General features: G+C 45.7%; 1 protein-coding gene and 2 long non-coding RNA genes across 9 annotated transcripts in view; 1 reads left to right on the forward strand and 2 right to left on the reverse strand.

Annotated features, from left to right (window-relative positions):
* The window catches only part of LOC122537849, a 175,424-nt gene that overhangs the window by 78,389 nt on the left and 80,844 nt on the right, over window positions 1-16,191 (reverse strand). The gene's annotated exons all lie outside the window — the stretch shown is intronic.
* The window catches only part of LOC122537848 (mucin-5AC-like), a 97,380-nt gene that overhangs the window by 25,735 nt on the left and 55,454 nt on the right, over window positions 1-16,191 (forward strand). For all 4 annotated transcript variants that reach the window (XM_043671461.1, XM_043671459.1, XM_043671458.1 and 1 more), the window contains exon 2: window positions 126-1,765. In XM_043671461.1, coding sequence (XP_043527396.1) covers window positions 647-1,765 — 1,119 coding nt within the window. In that variant the 5' untranslated portion in view covers window positions 126-646. The remainder of the gene's footprint in view (window positions 1-125; window positions 1,766-16,191) is intronic.
* LOC122537851 lies at window positions 4,779-15,789 on the reverse strand. Its single transcript, XR_006308705.1, has 3 exons — window positions 15,682-15,789; window positions 12,766-12,768; window positions 4,779-4,790 (listed from the first exon to the last, which is right to left on the reverse strand). It is a non-coding gene; the product is annotated as an uncharacterized LOC122537851 (long non-coding RNA).

A 16,191-nucleotide genomic window follows, 5' to 3' on the forward strand; every position in this document is an offset into this window, starting at 1 on the left:
AGGTTTCCACCTACTTGGTCGACAGTCCATTAGCGAGCCGACCTCGTTAAAACGTTTCCGCCGCTTAATCGTGCATAGCTAATTCCACTTGTCACACGTGCCCGGTTGTTCTTTTTCTTTTGCAGAGGCGAGATCCCTGGGCAACGGGAGAGAGTGTGTGAGAGAGAGAGAGGAACAGCGAGCAGTCAGTCGGCTGGATTTTCCCGCGGCAACATCCCGGAAGCGCGACGACAACGACGACTGTGCGCGGGGACCGTCGTCACTCTGTGGACATCGTGGTGGACATCGAGATATATATATATATATACATATATATATACATATATATATACATACAACAGCCAGCGCACGACCATCGTCACCACTACCATCATCGTCGCACATCGCCGCCCTGTGTGTCACTCCTCCTCGTCTATATATCGTTCCCCTCTTGTGTGTACACACCGTGTGTGCGTCTCCTCTGTCTCTCTGTGTGTCTCTCCGTCCGTCTGTCGGCGCGTGTATCCCCCGCGTACAAACGATAATGCTGGCGGCTGACGGTTTCGGTGATCGACGACGGCGCGGCCGGTGAACTAGTGACAGTGTGAAATCGATCGCGAACAGGGAAACCGGCCAGCGGTCGGTCGCTAAATACACCCGGGGAATAATGGCCAGCGCGACAATGGGACTCCGTCGCAGAGTACCCGTGAACAATTCGCCGACCCCGTCCGGCCAATCCGCGTCCGCAGGCGGCTCGTCCAGCACCAGCGGCAGCAAACGCTCGAGAACTGAGAACAACAACAGCCCGTCCCACGGTAACCTTAACTCAATGCACCGGGACGAGCCACCAGCGAAGAAGTCGCGCGGCACATCGACCAACGCGACCAAGAACTCCTCGTCGTCCTCCAATTCCACATCCCCGGAGACTAGCCCATCGTCGAAGAGTCGCGGTGGATCCGTGTCGAGGTCGAATGCGCAGAGTGGCAAGACCTCGGCCGCTACCTCGTCCGTCTCCTCCACCACGTCGGACGCGGTGTCCAACAGCGGTGTGCTGGTGTCCAACAACTGGCAGACCTCGTCGAACATGTCCGACGTGTCAACGTACGCGTCGGTGGCTGGACTGAGCATGGGCTCGAGCCCAACCGGTGGCCTATGCGCCGGTAGCCTCAGCATGACCACGCCGATTCCGTACATGTCGTCGTCGATGGCGACGTTCGTCGGAAACGCGACCAACCTCGGTAAGAGCTCGTCCGTGTCGTACCTGGACATCTCGAACATGACCGGTGGCTCGTTGAGCTCGTCCGCCGGTTTGAACGCTGGCTACGTTGGCAATGGGAACGCGGGGAACGCGATCGACTCGAAGAACGGTGTGCCGATGCCTTTCCCTGGTATGACCACCGCCGGTGTAAACGGAACTGGGCCAGGTGGTTATGCTGGGATGCAAAAGGGCCAGCCGGAGAACGCTGGTCTACCGAAGAAGTTTCAAAGCGATGGTATGTTCAACGCGTATCAACCGTGGGTGATCAAAACGTACGGCGATTTGGCGAAGACCAAGACCATTACGATCAAGAAGTACGCGCGTATACTGCGGACACTGAGGGGCGAGGAAGTGAACAGTGCGGAGAACAGCAAGTTTCGGTTCTGGGTGAAGAGCAAGGGCTTCCACATCGGCCAGCCGGAAGGATACGACGCGAAGCCGGCCGACAGGATTATCGGCCGTCACGCGGTGACGAGTCCCGGATTGGATCCACCGCTCTACGTGCCCACACAGCTGCCGCACAACAAGGTGAGTCTCTATCTGGCCTGTCTCTCCTCGTCGATTATCGTGTTTCCATCGCGGATCTCTCGCCCGTGGGGCTCTCTTCCGGCTAAAGGCCTCTGGCCTGCGCGCCACACTGCGGCGAGGTATAAATACGGACTACGGCACTAGCGTTTAGCTTGCTCGTTCGAGTTGGAATTGGCAGAAGTAAATAAATGCACGCACGTGCGATCGAAACCGGGCCGTATATTCATTCGAAAAATGTCTGACAATGAGCAATGATCCGTGTAAATTCGCAGTGCCTTGCATCTGTCACGTGCTTACCCCTCTACCGACTAAAACAAAAATTAGATACTGGATCAGAAGATGGTTGAGAATTTCGATATGACTATAATGAAAGAGTCGAAAGAGGTGTTCCGGCAGTGTTGACGTACTCGGAGGAGTTCCGGTGCTATCGATGTATCAGCGACGCGTCTCATATTGTTCCTCAGCTTGGAACCGCAACCGGAGTAATTCGAGATTAGCGGGCAGTGTCGACTTTCGTTAAAAGAACCGCGTGACGAGCCTGGCTGGCTCCGGTGAAGATAACGCAGCCTTGGAAAGTATCAAAATTCTCGACCATCTCGTACAATTCGAGTATCTCGTAGGTACCTGAGCGAGAGTATGTACCTGTACATCTTGGGATTTACGATTGAAATCGCTAGCCTTAAGATTTTCTCGCGTTGTCGAGAATTTTTTGCCCCAAAATTGCAACATTCTCTTGGTTTTAAGTATATTTAAATATAACCCAGGCAAAACGAATAATAAATTTACTACTTCTCAATAATTTCTATCCAGTGATATCATCCCGACGAGTTCAAAAAGAAAGCGACAAACTGTTGTATACGACTTGGTCACTCGTTATGGTCCGCAATCAGTTGCCAGCGCAGGAGGTTAAATAACGATCGGTTTCGGGGAACTGCATGCAGTCAATGTCTAAACATTGCATGTCTCAGTGTCTAAATGGATAGATGTAACAAATTTTAAGAGAAGATGCCAAAAATAATGATCTAGCTCTGTGTCGTTTCTCGTTATTTCTCTTTTTGACGTCACTGAGAGTCGTCAAATTTGCTGAATCCAAAAGAACCGTTCGTAAAATCGAAGCAAAAATTGGTAACTCGAAATCGTGAGTCGACACGAGGCCGGCAAGACGAGAGAGACGAGTTGTTCAAAGTGAACCACGCTAAAAATACTTCATATTGAGTCCGCACATTTGTCCGACGCCGGACTGAATATACTCTGACCACGTGTAAACACACTTCAGACTGCTTCGGTTCGATTTCGCTCATAGTCATCGTTTTTAAAACCTCACCTCGAGAACGTTAGACGAACGTGCCGTCGGCACCACCCCCGATTCGTTCGCCAGCTGTGAACTTCGATCGATTTCTGAAGCTGTAGTTCTTGAAGCGACGTTCCGCGCAACTAATTTTATTTCGTCACTCTCGTTTTTCGTTTTGCCTTCGCGTCAGAATCACAAACGACCCCGAAACGAAAAAATTCCGACTCAGCCGAAAGGAAAGAAGCGCGAATATATCGTTTCAGCTTTCGAATTGTTTCGCCGTGCAAATTCATCGAAATGAAACCCAAAGTTTCGAGCCAAACGATAAAAATTTACTGAAACAAAAAATTCCAACAGGGATTTCCTAGTTCAACTTTGGCCATTTAACGAGACCCCACGCCAAAACTGTACACACTTGATCGAATCAGTTTCCGAATCCGTCAATCCGCTTATGAGACAGAATCTTTTTTGAATTTTCTGACAACGAACAATCTTTTTCTAGAACAAACTTCTAATTGTTCAAACAAAAATCTAACCTTAAATCTCTGACAGTAGGCCGGTCTTTCCCTAATTGCAATAGATTGAGAAATATTTTTCATTACAGTAATTTCTTAGAAAAAAAAAAAGAAAAAATATAAAACGTTCGTCTCGATGACCAAAATATATTTCTAACGTACGTGATTACTTCAAAAAATTACGCAAATGTCACATATATCCGGTGCTATCAAATGCTATCGAAGAAAGATCATCAGACGAGCAAAATATCAAACCAGTCGGGTACCAGGCGTGTCTATCGCGATCCACGAAAACCCGGCCGTAAAACCATCGTTCCCCGGAAGCTGTCGCGCTGAAACGCCTCTGCACGAGCGTTCACGGCCGTCGACCGCAGACGATTTCCTCGGCGGAAGGTGTGTTACGGGTCGGGAGAATTTATCTAGCCAGCAAGTGGAAAAACCGCGAGAAATCTCGGGTCACGGTTTCCACTGTTGAAAATGGATCGCAAACGTGCACAGCCCGAAGAGAACGGGGGTGGACGGAAGAAAGAACACCGAGTTGCGCGAGAGGGTGGGAGGGGAAAGGCGGTCGGATAAGGTGGCTGCTTAATTACGTCTAATTACACGGACGTATAGGCAAGGCAACGGTTGGTGGCCGGCGGCGGTGTGTCCGCCGCTTGCTCGGCCGGGGCAAAGAAACCAACCTCGAGCAACCGGAGGAGAAAGAGAGAGCGCTCTGGCTCCTCGATGCTTCAAGTTTTAACTCGTTCGAGGCGCTCTCGTTGAGATCCGATCTGAAAAGCGTCCGGCGGGCAGCGGCTGTGGTTTCCTTTTTGCCGGCGCGAGTCACTTTGATTGGATTACGGGGTGTAGTGTAATTAACTACGTAAAGTGTGTTATTAACGAGTGCCGATGGCACGGCGCGAGTCAAACGAGTCGAAAGTGTTTTTTCTATTTATAGGGGAATTCTTGGAGAGATGCATACGTCTTGTTTTTAACACTTAACGAGAAGAAGACAGGAATATAGAGTACTCTAGACTATCGGGTAAGATCTTTGACGTGTAAATTTGTATTTTCAAGTGGCACAACTGCGAAATTGAAAATACGTGTCTTTTATTTCCCGGTGCAGGTCATATGTATCAACTCGGCAATAGAGACGCGGGTGATTGATCTAACAATTTGTCTAACTATAAATATTATTTCTTGCATCCTCCGAGATAAAGTTAATGTTCATACGTGTCTATACGTAATCAATAATGTTATTTTTATGAAGAAACATAAAACATAGAGGTATTCACGTATATTGTGGTCGAATGTTACGTTTCACCGAGTGTTCACGAGCTACCCACGTAGATATTTCCGTTTCAGAAAGCCACGTGTACACCACGACGGGTTAAGTATCTGATCATTTATGGATCAGAGGAGAATATACATATAACGGTCCATTGTGTATATTTTCGTACACTAATTTACATACCAATTAATTCGTGTCAAGCACGTGTATTAACACCAGAGCTATCGAGGACTAATGTACAAAAATGAAGATAAAGAAATTAGAATGTAAGGAATAGGAAAAGATTTATAACACGACAGTGAGCTTTCGTTCGTATATTTTACAAAAACCACTCGAATTTCTAAAAAAATGCAACATTGTAAGTCCGCAAAATTACTCTAAAAAAATTACAAATTGGTCATTTTGACCGGTTTGGTAGTTCCAGTGTTAAATTTCTCATCATTTAGGTGCGAGTATTGACTTTCGTACATTCTCAAGCATATTTAACCCAGTGTGTGGCGTACGTTTTACGTGTCATATGTTGCACTTTGTACACTTTGTTCGATACCGCGATCTCTGGTATCGGGAGTCGGGAGAGAACCATCGGTAGCGCGTTCCACTTGCAAGAGCGGCAAGTTGAGCGAAGAAGAGGGCCACAGCGTGCGAGATCTCGTCCGTGAGAAATGGACAGGCCATTACGCGGCTGAGATCGAAGGCCGTGGCGCGCGTGTTACGTTGTAGAAACTGCCGCGAGCTGGATCGAACGGCAAAAGAGAGAAAGAGAGAAAGAGAGAGAGAGAGAGAGAGATCTGGGCTACCGGCCAATCGGCAAAAATGTGACAAAAACCCAAGGAAAATGAAACTCGTGGAATTTTTGATCTTCGAAGAACACTTCAGCAGTCAGCTGACAGTACATAGTAATATATATATTCAGTATATATTTGAGTTCTGACTTTATTTACTATAGCGTGTGATATTTGTGGCCAGTGAGGAAAGTACCTACGTAGTCATGCTTTTGAAAATGAACAAACGCATGTAAATCTATTAATATTAAAAGTAAATTCTCAACAGAAATGTTACAAATGTCTGGCCTCTGATGAAAGTATCTGGTCATTACAGTGTATATTGACATATTCGTGTTTTATTCTGTCTGACTATTAACGCGTAACAAGAAGATACATAATACTGTTAGAAAAAATATCTAACAGCATATTGTACCTTATTTAACAGTGATTTAAGCCTATTTTGTTATCCAAAATCACGTTGTCTCTCTTTGTAACGTTGGTCATTCATATATTCATTCAGGTATCTTCTTAAACATTAATAATCACACGTAATAAATCTCGAATATGTTAACATGTGTACCTGTGTATTAAAAAACCACGTGTGTAAATGCACACGAATACTCGCCCGTGTACGTGTGCATATCGGCGACTTCTAAAAATCGTGTTTCGAATTCGCTTGCTAGACGTGTACACGTGTACCGTGCACGTGAAACAGGGTAAAAGAGGCTCTGCACGATACTGCACGCGATACGCGTTGGCTGGCCAGCGCAAAAGAGAAACGAAAAAAAATTTCAGTCACGGGCCGCCGTGATAAATAACCGATAATAAGTTGTCCGGCGTGGAACGCGTATGGTAATGCCAGGAACGTCCACGGAACGGATCGATCTTCCGGCAGGATGATCGCGCGCGCCGCGGGGCTCGACACCACCACCACACCACCACCACCACCATCACCGCCTCCGGTATCATCCCACCGCGATTGCAATCGATTCCGGAGGCTTTCTTCCACTCGCCGAGATCGTTTCTTGTTATCGAGACTTCTCTCTCGATCGTCCTCCAGCGAATACTCCAGTTCCGCGTCGCCTTCCCTTCGTGTACATAGATACGTATGTACGTACATATGTGTACGTGGATATTTCCTCCTCCGGAGAATTTGCTCCCGCGTTTCGATCCCGAGTTTCCCCCCCCCCCCCTCGAAGGTTTTCCAGAGGACGGGTTTCCTTCGGGAGGGAGGCGATTCCAGCGAAATTTTTAAGCGAGGAAAGACGAAACGAACTGCTCGTTTGAGATCCGTGCTCGTAACGCTGTATCGAAGTTCCAGAATCGTAAAAATGAAACGCCGGTGAAGAATTATCTTTCGAATTAAAGTTACCAACCAAGTAAAGCTGAAACTGCAATAATAATTAATAATTAATAACAACTCGTTCTTGATACTTAAAAAAATTCTTCTTAATTTGGGGCCTGAGCCACTCGTCAACAGAAAATTGAACTTTGTTTCTAGTAATTCTAATAATTGCATTTCATTTAACTACAGTAAGGTGAAAAAAATGTATTGGAATATTTCCTCCGATTTTTTGCATCTCGAGTCGCGAAAGGTTAACCGGTTCATCAAGTTCACTCTCCCGTTGGATAACGCTTGGCAGCGAGCAAGACGAGTTCATTCGAGCCAGTTAATTGGTTCGATGACTGCGTTCGATAAACGCTATCAGATGACGCGTTCTGCCTTCTGTTTTTTTCACCTCCCCTCTCTCTTTTCTTGGTTATTCATCGAGTCACCTCGATTCGAGCGATTCGAAATCTCCTCTCAGACGCCGCGAACCCGTTATTTACTCTCGACGCGAAATATCCTTTTCGAGTTTCTACGCCCGTCCTCGAATTACCTCGATTCGATTTTCCTAATCCGAACGAAAGACGTTGCCCTCACTGTCTGTCGCTTTCTTTCGTTAGATAAACGCCAGTCGAACGCTATAAAATCCCGGATATTCGGCGACGATGCACGTCGTTTGCTGTCTTCGTAACTCGAGCTCCGATCGCTTCCTTTTTCCACGTCACAGAGATCGTGCTTTCGTGTTTCTTTTTTAAGTGACGTACGAAACGAGATACGATCTGGGAACACTGAACGATTGTATATACATGGATTTCGTTCATTGCGCCGACTGTTGGTCCTACGAGACATCAAACGTTCCGCTACGATCGGGAAAACCTCGTTGCCACGTTTCGTTTGAAACTCGCCACTTTGGTTGGAATGATGATTAGACGGTTGTAAAATATCGGGCTGAGAATTACAATAGGACAAGTCTTTAAATGAATCTCCGATTTTAGTTTGATAGTTCAGTTCAATTTACATCAAATTGGGACCTGTTCCATCAATAGTGCCACGTTTAGAAATGGCAAGGAAGAGGATTCTTAAATATCATAATCTCTGTTGTTTCGTTAGTTATGAAACCGTTGAGGAACAGAGTGATCGTAACAATTAAATACTGAACTGAAGATCTCCAATTAGTTCTTACTATATGTTGAGTTTAATATCATGCGCGACTCTCATTTGAGTTTAATATAAAAGAACATTTCAGAGAAGCTGATCCTAACTATGTACGTATTTCTTCAATTTCGATTTCATGCCAAATCATGATTTATAGCCTTCGTGTATTATAATATGCTATTTCGTGTAGTCATTATCGATCGTATGAAAAAAAAAAAATCCAATGAAAACGTAGTATCATTCCAGAAGAAACTCAAGATCGGAAGAGGATTGAAAGGATCTCCTCCTCTCACGTGTAGTAAACGAGTCGGGATCTCACAATCAGTGTAATTTTAACGTACTCGTGTATTTCTGTTACACGTGTTCACGTGTACTTAAATACACCTGTATATACAGCCGTCAACTCGAGATCCCCGAAATCCACGTGTACAGCAAACGAATCTGGGACCAGTGTAATTTCAAGACGCTCGTGAACTTTCGTCACACCTGTTCACGTGTACTCGAGTACACGTGAAGTTTTCGCATTTCCTTCTGCCCCGAGCAACAATCAGAAACAAAGAAACCTCGATCTCGGCCGAGGCAGGGACTTCCTACACGTAAGTGACAAATGCATGCACAACATGCATATTTATGCCGCTGTAACGAAGAAATATGAACGATGGAAAAAAACATGCCACGAGCTTCTCTGACGCAGAACATCGCCAAGACCCTGACGTTTAGTCCACGTGTCGCGTCCACGCGAAAGTATTAACCTCTTGCGCTGGAATGGCGTGCCACGCACGTCGAGAATATTTGGCCCAAAATTGCAATATTTCCTCTAGTTCTAAGTATATTCAAGCATAACCCAGGCAAAGCAGATAATAAATTTATCACTTCTTAGTAATTTCTATCCAGCGATATCAGTAATGTACCGATAAATTCAAAAAAAGGAGGCGAATTATCGTACACACATCGTTTGGTCACTCGTTACGGTCCGCGAATCAGTTACTAGCGCAAGAGGTTGAGAACGCAATTACGGAGGGGAATTCCCCAATTTCTCGTAACAAGCACGTTTCACGTGGCCACGTGTGTGAACGTTCAGGTGATCTATCTCGGATGTTCCTCAGAATGGCGATCGAAAGGTTGCATCCGTCATACGAGAGACAGTCGAGAGAGACGAGGGAACGAACGCGCGATTTCCCGAGGCTTTGGGTCTCGAGGCGCGTTCTCAGGCGACGACTGAGTACGGAGAGAAAGAGAGATAGAGAAAGAGAGAGAGAGAGAGAGAACGCGACGGCAGAAAGGCAGAGTGCGGCTCGGAGCTATCATTAACGACGCCGCGACGCTTCGCAGCCCAGGAAGCTCTCTCGGATTTACGCCTCTGACGTTCGTGGCGGCGTAAGCGTGGGATTCCAGGCGCGGAAGTAACAAGAGAGAGAGAAAGAGACGGACCGAGAGGAGGAGTGGTGAGGCAACCGGAGGCGGCGGCGGTGGCGGTGGCAGAGAGAGAAAGAGAAAGAGAGAGAGAGAGAGAGAGAGTGAGTGAGAGAGAAATTGGCCCCGCTTCCCACGGAAGGAAGAGAAGCAGAGCAGGCGCATAAAGTTGCCCGGTTCCCTCGTTCATCCGATCCGGATTCAGTTCCGCGTGCTAGTCGCGGCGGAGATCGATCAGAGGAGAGGCGGCCTCTCTTCCGTTCGATTCGCGATGCTCTAGCTTCTTCTTCTCCCGACGTTGCTGCCTTACGAATCTTTACCAACCGACAGGGATCTTAGCACTCTCCGAGGCTCCCGAGCCATGTACATATGGTGGAAATATGTAAATACGCGTTCTGTCATGGTCAAACAAACGCCACGCGCGAATTTTTAAAATTGATATCGACTGATATTCGGACAGAATTTCTGTGAAATTCTAGGAGCAAATACATATCTGTGAGAGATTAATATTGACTTTCAACTTGGTTCCGATCGCCGATGTTTCGTGAAAGATCATCAATTGTAACAGATCGTTTGATTTCGGATCTTTCTTTACTTGGTGTTTTATTCGTCTTCTCTTGTTTGCAGAATTGTCGCACGAAGAGCTCAGTATAGCCAAGAAAACAGCTTGTCCCGTCGAAACTCGTCTAGTAGTCTCTGTCGGTTCTACTTGCCCGTAATGGTAATTCTAAAAATTCTTTTTTTTTTTGCCAATATCTCGAAAGCTGTTCACTTCCCTAAGGATACACCCTCGCTTTCGACTTTAGTAGTTCATGAATACGTTCAAACGAGAAATTGTACCACCATGGATACTCCATGTATGTACATATATAGTAGATCTCTTCCTCTCTTATTTTCGTCTCACTTTCCTTTATTTTTCTCGCTGGTTGCGCCACACGTAGACGTCCACGTGTGTGTATGTGTGTGTATGTGTACGTGCGGTGCTCACGGCGCGTAACGACGCCGTTCGAACGCGCCGCCCGTAAAATATTTCTTCGTCGCGATAGTCATTTTTCACGGTTGACCGTCGTCGAGGGCCGCGGAGATAACAGCCACGGCTCACCTCTCTCCGGTGTCTGTTCACCGGCGGCCACGGCGCGCGCTCCTCTCTCGTTTCTCTCTCTCGTTGGGTGGCAGAAGAGTAGGTCTGGCCGGCTAGTCATTAGTCACTTTCCGAAGCAGAGGCACAGACAGGCTCTGCGCCGGTATCCGTTCTTTCTCTTTCGAGAGGGGCTTGCGCCTCGTTGCACGCCTTCCTTGTATCTCTCATTCTCTCTCTCTCTCTCTCTATCTTCGTCTACAGTTCTCCTCGTCGGCGTTTCTCTTTCCATCAGCCGCGCGCTTTGCCGCTTCTCTGTACCGGCCACCCTCAACGATCGTTTCGAGAGAGAGACAGAGAGACAGAGAGAGAGAGAGAGAGAAAGAGAGAAGCGATACCAACATCCGCGGAAACCAGTTGAACTCCCAGCAAACTTTCCAGATGTTTCACCGGATTTTCGGTAGTCCCGGATGGTCACGTACCGCGGAGCCTTTCGTTTGACTTTCGCGCGCGTGACCATTTTTGCAGAAACTCGGCCACCCTCGGTTTTAATGTGATTTTTTGGATCGCACTTCCGAAAACGTTGGCCTGTACTACGTTCTGTTCCTACGTTTCTGTTTCCTTTTCTGCGTTATTTTATATCTTTTTTGCTAACGTCTACTAATGGTGTTCTTTGGTATTAATACTAGGTTTACGGGACCAGTCAATTTGACTGGTTACAGATTTCACGAGTAAAATCGGAAGAACTTCTACTACCGTACGAATAATTCAAATTGACGGGTATCTGGAGAAATAGGTTACAAGAAATGTTCGTATACCTAGTGTTAGACTACTTCTGCAATTTTGCTTTTATGAACAATGTGGTCAAGGAATGTGGATGAGGAACAAAAGTTTGAAATAGAATGTCACGACAAGTTTGTACACTTTTGTCGTATTATATGTACTTTATAGCCATTTGCAATTTCAAAAACTAAATTATTCTTAATCTGTCCGAGCATCTTGGAACACAGCAACCTAAAAATACTGTAATTTTGAATTGAACGGTAAATATGGCGTAATATATGTGATACTAGAAATATTAATAGTACAACATTTCTCTACTGAATATGCTTGCATGTAGTATTTTAATTTTTAGTTGGGAAAATTTTTCAATTGAATTTTCTTGCTAATCATATTTAGTGTCAGAATGTAATGTATTTGCGTATATTTAAGTTGCTGGCGAGAAGTTTCAGAAGAGCGATTTACGTGCGAAATTTGAATATACTAACGACCCAAGATATATAAACATAAATGGACAATTCCACTTTTATAATATCGACGTCAAAACAAACAAAACAACGAGATATTTTTACATTTCAATCGATAAAATGACACTTTACAATTTTAATCCTTTGCTTCCCGATTTTTTTTTCAACCTTTTCAGTACTTACTAATCTTCAACCTCAGGAACCGAAATTGGAATTCAAACTCCATGCTACCGAAATTTGCTTTCTTTTCCAAATTACAATTCTTGCAAACTCTAATTCGCACCGTGAGCATGACTAGATTAGAAATAAAGAAGAAGAAAGAACAATCGTCAAGTACGTATCTGTATTCTCCTAATCCAACGGATGCTGGACGTCCGTCGCTAAATCCGTGGAAACGCCAACCTGCAAACACGCTCGTTCCACGGCAAAAAAAGAAAAAATAAAAAAGGAAAGAAAAAAAGTTTCCGGGCGAAAAAAAGGGAAAACAAGAAAAAGCCAACATTTCACCCAGCAGCGCTATCAACAAACCCGGATCACCAATTAATCCTTTCCACCCCAACTGCTGCAGCAGCAGCAGCAGCAGCGTTGCGGCAATTTCCCCGCGGAGATATCATCGTGGCGTATTCGCGCTGGAAATTGTTCGAGAGCTCGTGTCTCGAGCGCCCATCGCTAACCACCCACCCACCCACCCATCCACCCTGGCTCGCCTCGTTCGTTCGTTCGTTCGTTCGTTCGTTCGTTCGTTCGTCGTCCCCTCGAGCCAGTGGCTGCTGCGACTCGAAGCAGCAGTAAGTCTCCCTTTTCGGTCCCGCCGCCTGTGGCTTCGGTCCGTTCTCCGGTTCTTCTCAACCACCCCATGTGTGTATGTGTGTATGTGTGTGTATATATATATATATATATCGGTCGCTCCCTCGAGTCACGGAGAAATTCTGCCGACGCTCTCTCGCCTCCTCTCCTCACGGTGCTAAGCCTCTCGCGCGCGTCTATCTTGATTGAGAGCCGAGGAACCGAGCGCGCGGCACAGGCACACACAGCCTGTGTGCCAGAGAACGACCCGATGGAACGAACGACGGCTGTGTAGAGAGAGAGAGAGAGAGAGAGAGAGAGAGAGAGAGAGAGAGAGAAAGAGAGTGGAACAGGAGGGGAGGTGCTGAGAGAGGGAAGGTGGCTGCGAACGCGGTCGGGAAAAGGGGGGTTCGGGACTCGGGGCGGGCGAACGTTCTCTCTGAGACCCGTGATCCGAAGCGAGAGAGCGTTTATCGTGCCTTCCGTGAACACGAGCGGCGTTCCGAGGGACGAGGCGGGAGGGACGGGTTGTCATTGATCGTCCCGACTGCGGCTCACGAGCCGCTAAAGGTCCCGTACAAGTACGGGCCCGTGAACGTGCGGCGGCCGCCACTGCCATCTCTTTCTCTATCTCTCTCTCTCTCTCTCTCTCTCTCTCTCTCTCTCTCTCTCTCTCTCTCTCTCTGTCGTTCGCGTGTGGGCGTGCATGTACGTGATGATCGCGCTCACCGCATACATACACACACACACACATTGGTTGATTCTGCAAGCACGCACGCATGCGTGCGTGCGTGTTTCGACGACGACGACGACACACGGCCACGAAGAGCAGAGCGGCGCGCCGTCGAAAAGGCACGCTCGGTTGCGCGGCGGAACGATCGCAGCCGAAAAAAACGCGACGACCGGCGGCCCCAAGCTACGGAGAAGGACGCGCGCGCGTTCGCCTGCCTGCCTGCCTGCCTGCCTTGCCTCTACGTGGCCGTTTTTTCGCTGGAAATTGCCGGAATGGTTAGCGGCGCGCAGGGTGGAACGAACCACGGTCGTTGCGAAAGAGACGGGCATTCCGGCCGTGTGTGGGTTTTTTGGCGCACGCTTTTCTGTTTTTTTTTTTTTTTTTTTTTTCGGGGGGGCGTTTTCTCTTTTTTATTTTTTTTTTTCCTTTTTCGAATCGTTCTTTTTTCCCCGGTGGTTGCTTTTGAAGGGTACAGATAGGGACCGTAGGTTTTTTTCGGGAGAGCGATAGATAAAAGGGTTGAGAGGGATGCGGGTTCGGAAGGGATCGTGGGAGGGCACGAGGCCTCCGGGAATCGTGTTTCGACGAAGGTCCGTAGAGAGACGTGGAAAACCTGCGGGAAAAAAAATTGAAATTTTCAAATTTTCCGCGGAGTAGAAATGAATTTCGGAAAAGTTGCAATCGAGACAGACGTGAGTGAGACGACCAAAAAAGGCGAAGATTTGGTTATACTACAGCGATTGACAACTGTCGGAGAATGTAGTACGATGAATATTTAAATTTGAATTAAACCATTCGCATTAAATTTGAACTGAACTTCGAGCCTCGATTTTTCAGCTCAGCTCAGTTTTAACTAATTTTAATCAGAGCGTGTTTTGAGAATTAAACAACTTAGTCCAGACTAAGTTAGGAATGTGTTTGTTATGCCTATATATTTATCAAGCCTTTTTTACACATTCCTTGATAAAAGTTACCAAGACTGAATATTTTCTGTATATAAAATATTCTCGCTTGAAAAATGATTTTTCGTTGTTCGATATTCGGCGTATTCCGCCACGAGTAAAATTTAAACGTTCTCAATGGGAAATTAACACTTTCACGCACACCCAAAAAAAAAAAAAAGAAAAAAAGATGCAATGAAATTAACGTTGGAACGTAGTGACGAAAGGAATAAGGGTCGAAGGGCTACGTTTAATGGGGTTAGGTTTGGTCGAAAAGGCGGCGTTGGAAAGCGATTACTCTCGCGTGTGCTGCTGGGCTTGCACGCTTTTCGTCGCCGTGGCGGCCTTCTCCCATTGTACATGTGCGTGCATGTGCGCGCGCGCGCGCGCGTCAGTGGTGCATATGTGTGTGTGTGTGTGTGTGTGTCGCTCGGAAAAGATTGCGGCCGGCTGGCTGGGTGCTTCAATAGAAAGCGGTCGATTCGACACCGCAATCGTGGCATCTGTTACCGTGACGATCGACCGACGATTTTCGCTTCTCCTTTTTTATCCGACGAGCTGGCTAATCGTCGGGACGTCGTTTGCTTTCCCGATGGAAACCGCTCGCTGTTTGCACAGTGGAAAAACTTCTGCGCCTCGTTTTCTTTCCCGCAGACAGATTTTCTTTGTGAGAATTCGCCGAAACGCTTTCAAAGTCCGCGAGGAATATCTCTTTGTTTCGAGGTGGACTTTTGACTTTGTTGCTTTGCAAAAAAGTGATGTCGGATTTTCGAGTCTTCGCTGGTGGCTCATGACAGTTTCCGAGTGAATAGAATTTTTATGGTTAGATTAGTATATATATATGCATATACTTTGACGGGGTCTGAGCGTCGATAAAAAAAATGTGTACGTACATGTACATTTATGTTGTGATTGCCTAAAATTATGTAAGAATTTTCACTTAATTTAATTTTTGTTACAATTATAAATGTAACGCTAAATTATTATGATTCTCAAATTGCTCAGTGATAGCAGTTGAGAGTTGAAATGGCTATTCGTATGTTGCAATAATTTTTTTTTTTTTTTACCAAATATAATCTCTTGTGTTAATGATATTTCAACATGTTTTATTTAACACGATATGTACAAGTTCTTCATATATATATATATATAGAGAGAGACATACATGGAAGTATTTCTTCTACGATAAGTGTACTTTCGTGAGCTACTTTAAATTGCCCAAAATGAACGAACATTTCGAACAAAAGAAACATTTCGAATTGTCGTCGGAAACGGTATTTTTAGAATTCAAATGTTTTTAAGTAAAAAGAAATTGAATACTTATGATATTTTGAAAAGAGACAGATGGAAATTTTATATAAGAATCATATAATTCCTCTTTGGCAAGATATACATCCGGATAGAATTGATCTCGATTTTTAATCTATAGGAGAGTCCGACGATTAATTTCGCCTGTATTTTATTTCCATTTCTCCGATATCTCCGGCGTGTAGAGCGGGACGGAAGAAAAAGTTCTGTTTTTACACCTAGAAGGTGTATGAAATATGGAAACAATGACAAATTCGATACACGTTCCTCACCATGTTGCAACCATTGGGCAGAACCCCATATTGACAAAATATTTGCGAAGCATTCGTAAGCATTTGATTCTTCCCCGTATTTGGAAATCTGCCACGTGTTCAACTATTTATCTTATATTTAAAAACAAAAAAAAAATATCAACTCGCGTGAAATATTGATTATTGTGAAATATTTTCGACGAACGTAAAACCCAGCCATTCGTAATTCGACAATACCGTTCCAGAGTTAAGTAACATTTAATTTACGCATTTATGAAAATCTGCTCTCGACACTCCGTCTCGCACGCTTTCATATTTTCAAGGATATAAATCTGAAACAATTC

This window comes from Frieseomelitta varia, unplaced genomic scaffold (assembly GCF_011392965.1).
Source record: "Frieseomelitta varia isolate USP_RPSP 00005682 unplaced genomic scaffold, Fvar_1.2 scaffold_934, whole genome shotgun sequence".
In the NCBI taxonomy this organism is placed as follows: domain Eukaryota; kingdom Metazoa; phylum Arthropoda; class Insecta; order Hymenoptera; family Apidae; genus Frieseomelitta; species Frieseomelitta varia.